This window comes from Danio rerio, chromosome 21 (assembly GCF_049306965.1).
Source record: "Danio rerio strain Tuebingen ecotype United States chromosome 21, GRCz12tu, whole genome shotgun sequence".
NCBI classification, from domain to species: domain Eukaryota; kingdom Metazoa; phylum Chordata; class Actinopteri; order Cypriniformes; family Danionidae; genus Danio; species Danio rerio.
Genome location: NC_133196.1, coordinates 49,844,001 through 49,850,000, shown reverse-complemented (window position 1 = coordinate 49,850,000; position 6,000 = coordinate 49,844,001). Strand labels below are relative to the sequence as shown.

The window sequence follows — 6,000 nt, the reverse complement described above, 5'->3', positions numbered from 1 at the left end:
CTGCTGATCTGCATCAATCATCACCAATACTGCAGAAGACCTACTGGAGCCTGCATGGAGCCAAGATTCTCACAGAAATCAGTCAAGTTTGGTGAAGGAGAAATCATGGTTTGGGGGTCATTCAGTATGGAGAGATCTGCAACATCAACAGGCTGAGGTATCAAGACATCTGTGCTGCCCATTACATTACAAACCACAGGAGAGGGACAATTCTCCAGCAGGATAGCGCTCCTGCTCATACTTCAGCCTCCACATCAAAGCTCCTGACAGCAGAGAGTGCTCCAGGATTGGCCAGCCCAGTCACCAGACATCAACATTATTGAGCTGATGAAGGAGGGGGTGTTGATGATGAACACAAAGACTCTTGATGAACTCTGGGATCCTGCTGAAGCTTTCTTCTTCATTCCAGATGACTTTATTAATCAGTGATGTGAGTCATGTCAGAGATGTATGGATGCAGTCCTCCAAGCTCATGATGGAGTCAGACACAATCTTCATTCTGTCTCCACTGCAGCAGGACTTTATATTCTATACTGGACATTATTTCTGTTCAGTGATGAGACTTTAGTCTGAGCAGAGTCAGACCGCACTGTCCTCATCAAATCAGTCAACATCAAGACATGATCAGATTTATTGAGCTCAAATCAGAAAAATCTAGAGGCCTTCACCTTTCATAGAGACACTTCTGACACCAAATCATCCACTAGAAGAGCAGATATTACTTGCTGTTTCTAAAACTTGCATAGGCGACAAGACTTTTGTCAGATAGTGAATACTCTTAAAATCATTCTGTATAAATCTGCAGATTTTGTACCAAGTTCTGCGCAGAAATACCAAAAAATAATTTTGTCTGGCCTTAATAAAAACTATAGTAATAATTTTATGACTATAATTTTATAATTGTATTGTTCCTCTGATGTTACTATTGATTAAACAGAATACAGGTGATGTTTATAGTGTGCACTAAGATGTATTGTACCTAATCTGGCAAAATACTCACTTTTAACCCTTTGGAAACGTCATTTATGTTGATTACAATATCATTTATTTATTATCAATATCATTAAGTCATAATTCACACGATTAGCAAAGCATTAACTGAGACTTTAGCTCATTAAACTATAATTAGCTGCATAATAAAGTGAGTTAGGCAGTAATAGAATAAGATCAAACTCTATAAGTGCTAATAAGCAGTTAATATCGTGACTTAAGCTGAAGTGTTACCCAGTGAGTGCCCTATAAAGGGTTAAAGTGTTGATGTGAAACTCCAATATAGTCCAGATAAACAGATGAGGTTACGGCTGAATGCAGTGTGTGCGTGTGTGTGTGTGTGTGTGTGTGTGTGTGTGTTGTCCAGCAGGATCTGTGTGTTTGTCTTCTGGATCAGGTTACCGTCTGGCTGTTTGTCAGATATGAACACTAGCGAGGGCATGAAACCACACCTGTGAGCACACTGAACTGCACTTCCGCTTTCTGAGACGCGTCCTCGTCTGACCTGACGATCTATATCTCTTAAAGAGACAGTTCACACACAAAATCCACATTACTCTCACGCTTAGGTGCCTCTGAAATGTCTTTAATAACACTTTACAATATGAGTGCACTGATGTGCGTTAATTAATGCTTAACTAATGCACAGATAATCATGAACAATGTCAAACCACATCTATAATGCTCTTAGTCTATGCTGACATCATCTTCAGCAGCTCAAACACTCTAATGGCTAATGGACAGACGGCTGCTTCTCACTCAGGGCTGCTGTTTATGCTAATGAGATGGAGAGATGGGCACCAGTGGGCGGGGCTTTCCCCCTCTGATGACACGTACAGCAGGAGAATGTCAATCACAGTGTTTCTGCATCAAGTCTGATTAGAACAAACACAACTCACTCATCTTTATCATTAAAGGCTGCTGGAGCACACACACACACACACACACACACACACACACACACACACACACACACACACACACACACACACACACACACACACACACACACACACACACACACACACGCACACACACACACACACACACACACACACACACATTACTGAGGTTCAATCTTTAATGCTGTTTCTCCACTGTAGGCGGTGGTGATCTGCCATGGCGGGAGGATCGGCTTTTTTCAGGGGGATATTCGTCTGCTCCCTGATGATATGAAGGCTCTGAGGCCCACCATATTCCCGGTGGTTCCTCGTCTCCTGAACCGCATGTATGACAAGGTGAGAGAAACAACACACTTTCCCTGATGACTGTTTACACCACATCACTTGATTCTGATTGGCTGATGATTCTGATTGACTTTTATTCTAAATCTTGGACCAATGAAAAGGTGTGAAGCACCAAAAGCGACCTATATTAAAATATTGTTGTTATCCATCAATCCAACAATCTATTCCAGCTTAAATAGTGCTTAACATGTCAGTAAAATGCAGCATTTACATTTAATAATTAAATAGTAGTCTAAATGAGGCCTGTTATTGCAAAAAGGTCCACTTTTTGAGACAAAAGAGAACCACCGCTTTCACCAGGCTGTCCACGGGCCTGTAGCTGCGCTTTAATCCTGTCAGATTCATGCTGCAGTGAAGACGGATGTTAAACTAGATCCCCACCAATGTCAAAAGCAAATCTAAGCCCGTGGGTTGGTGACCACTGCTCGAGTGGGACCGCGTCTTCAGGAGTGTGTAGCAGTCATTCAGCAGTAATGTTTGTGTGTGTGTGTATGTGTGTGTGTTTGTGTGCAGATCTTCAGTCAGGCCAATAACTCAGTGAAGCGCTGGCTGCTGAACTTTGCGGCCAAGAGGAAAGGAGCGGAGGTGAGCCGCGGCGTGACCCGCAGCGACAGCATCTGGGACAAGATCTTCTTCCACAAGATACAGGTGTGTGTGTGTGTGTGTGTGTGTGTGTGTGTGTGTGTGTGTGTGTGTGTGTGTGCATCACAAAACTCAGTCTGACACATTTATGGCCAGATATATTGAAAAACAAACAAACAAATAAATAAATCTGTTATTCCAGTGGCAGTGATCATGTAGCTTAGGTATGTTCAGAACGTCATCAAAGTATTTTATATGCTTAGTAATGAACAGACGTAAACACACACACACACTCACAGCATGTTACACTCTGAAATACACATGCAAAATAATTATACTTATTTTGTCAAACAGTATTTTATCAATCTGAGATGTTAATTTAATAAAGTAAGCCGGCATTCTTTCACTCCAGAATCATAATGGTCTTAGTAAGAGCTGTGTGATATGACACAGTGCATTAAACACTAATCTTCAGCAGTCTACGTGTGTTTGTTGCCTCATTACACACATACACTGCTAATTCTACAATACACACATTAAACTGACAAAGGAAACAGTTAAACTGACGCTCTGCCTCTTCAGGGTGGTGCATTTGTGGGCATCAGGGAGTCTCTGTGCATTTGCAGGAGACTCAGGAAACTTCTGGGAGACTTGGGATATCTGCATTAAAACACTGTAAAGATGTGAAGCTTTAGTCTTCCTGCCTTTCCCATTTTCAAAATAAGAGTCTTACATACATTATAAGTTTGGGGAATGTTTAGTTTAAGTAAGAGTTTACACCATTACCTACTGCCTTTAACTAAGACATAAACTGTTGATCAGCTCTTATATAGCATGACAGGGGTGTCCAAACTAGGTCCTGGAGGGACCTACATGTTTTAGTTCCAACTCCAATTAAACACACCTGAACCAGCTCATCAAGCTCTTACTAGATATGCTAGAAAAGTCCAGGCAGGTGTGTTGAAGCAAGTTTGAGCTAAACTCAGCAGGACAGCGGCCCTCCAGGACCCAGTTTGGACATCCCTGTAGTATGATCTTACTCTACATCCCTAATATCCAAACCCAGCTACTTCCTCACCATTAATACGCAGCTAATTAGTAGTTTATTGAGTTAAAAGTCGTAGTTAATGATTGGTTAATGACTTGTTAATTGTGTGATTTGTGCATTATAATAAAGTGTGATCTGAGTTTAATATAAGCTTAGATGAACTTAAAAACGGCTGGAGGAAATGATCATTGCTGTAATCTCACTCGGAAATGCTGTGGCCAATCAAATGCAGCCTGGGGTGCGCATATTAATGATCTCGTGTGCCAGTCTGTGTTTTGTTCTGATTGGCCTGATTTACGGACACGCTGCCCCTTTCACCACATTGACTAAAATCAGCACGCGTGATTGCATGAGACCAACAGAAGATCAAAACAGGACCACTCTGTACGCATCAATGCCTAATCATCTTGTTTTATCTATCCTGCCTCTTTTCACAGCATCATACGTCAGAAATGTGCATGCTCAACTCTAGTGTGAGCACGGCTTGAGGCTATACTGAAACATTATTCTGCATTTAGGCTACCTTTAGCTTTGCCAGCCGCTACACAGAGAGAGACACAGACCAGAGAGGCTGAAGCCAAAGCAACGCTGATGAGCTCCTGTGTGTGTTTATGCGTGTGTGTGTGTGTGTGTGTGTGTGCTCCTACAGGCCAGTCTGGGTGGTCGGCTGCGTATGATCATCACTGGAGCAGCTCCGGCATCTCCGTCCGTCCTGGACTTCCTGCGAGCTGCGCTGGGCTGCCAGGTGAGCCGTCTGGAGGACAGACCTTCCTCCTGCTGCTGCTCATCTTCATCATCTTACTGCATGTGTGTGTGTGTGCAGGTGTACGAGGCGTATGGTCAGACCGAGTGCACCGCCGGATGCACCTTCACCACACCTGGAGACTGGACCTCAGGTGAGACGGCCAGATTCACCAACAGCCTGAGCTTTCTGAATGTCTGCAGCTGATGGAGCTTATCACAGATTTTATATTAATCTTTTTTCCTATTTAAAAATGTTAACTTATGTCGATCAAAGTACTTTACAGAGCAAACTACACACAAACTCTATACTTAAACACACACGTGAAGTCAGTCAGCCTTCTGTTTCCTGGTCACTGAGTGTACTGCAGCAGACTGACTGTGCTGCTCTCTCTGATGCACATCAAACACACAGCAGACTGACTGTGGTTTACTGCCTGATGAACTCACACTGAAGTGCCTTTTCAGTCTGTGATTAGCAGATAAGCAGCTGATAATGATCACCCAGACGCTCAACACAGTAACAAACACACAGCGCGCACATATACACAAAGACAATACTGCAGGAGGCTGATTCTGATCAGTGACCTATGCAAGACTGTAGTGATCCCAGGATAAATCTGCTCATGCTTTAGTATATGGAAAATAATTGATCATTTTTACAATAAAAATAAAAGTGGCATCTGTAAATGTCATTTTAAGGGTTATTCTGATCATTAAACTATAATAACACACTAAACACACTGCACAAACATAATAATAATGCATCAGAATGTAATAATAATCCCCACAAAATGTGCTAGTTAGCCTAATATACAGCTCTACATTTGGCTGTATGTTCATTCATGATGAACAGTAGCGTTCTGTATTTTGAGACTCCTAACTAATGCTGTGTATGCCAGTGAAAGTGTAAACAAAATCAAGAGATGACACTTTTATGTGTGTTTTGACATGTCTTGTCCTCTCTGGCCCCGTCTGTATCTTCATTAAACGGATGCACATATACACAGAGCATTGATAATCATAGCTGCAGACTGAGGACGGATGTGCTGCAGACAACAGCATGCAGGAACCGTGAGAATCATCATATTTCTGCTGCCTGTCCTCCATCCGCTGTCAAACCGCAGATCTGGAGCATGAGTGTGTGTGCTGAGAGCGCCATCCTGTGGCTCATTCCTGCAGCACACACCACTGTACAGTCATCAGCTCACATTCACCAGAGCTCACAGTCTGAGTCAGAGGCAGCCTTAACTCTGCCCCCTTTCACAAGCTCTGCTGTCTCTCTTGTGTGTGTTTGAGTCTGAGCTGAGATTAGCACACAGATAATGTTCTCCAGCTCTCTGAAACTGACCCTTGCAGGCTTTCTTCCTAATTGTGGTGTTTTGGTGACTG

General features: G+C 42.8%; 2 protein-coding genes across 2 annotated transcripts in view; one reads left to right on the top strand and one right to left on the bottom strand.

Annotated features, from left to right (window-relative positions):
• ddx46 (DEAD (Asp-Glu-Ala-Asp) box polypeptide 46) overlaps window positions 1–6,000 on the bottom strand; it is an 800,864-nt gene that overhangs the window by 142,614 nt on the left and 652,250 nt on the right. The gene's annotated exons all lie outside the window — the stretch shown is intronic.
• acsl6 (acyl-CoA synthetase long chain family member 6) overlaps window positions 1–6,000 on the top strand; it is a 39,284-nt gene that overhangs the window by 23,985 nt on the left and 9,299 nt on the right. The window contains exons 12-15 of the mRNA XM_073935561.1: window positions 2,094–2,228; window positions 2,751–2,885; window positions 4,517–4,612; window positions 4,691–4,763. Coding sequence (XP_073791662.1) covers window positions 2,094–2,228; window positions 2,751–2,885; window positions 4,517–4,612; window positions 4,691–4,763 — 439 coding nt within the window. The remainder of the gene's footprint in view (window positions 1–2,093; window positions 2,229–2,750; window positions 2,886–4,516; window positions 4,613–4,690; window positions 4,764–6,000) is intronic.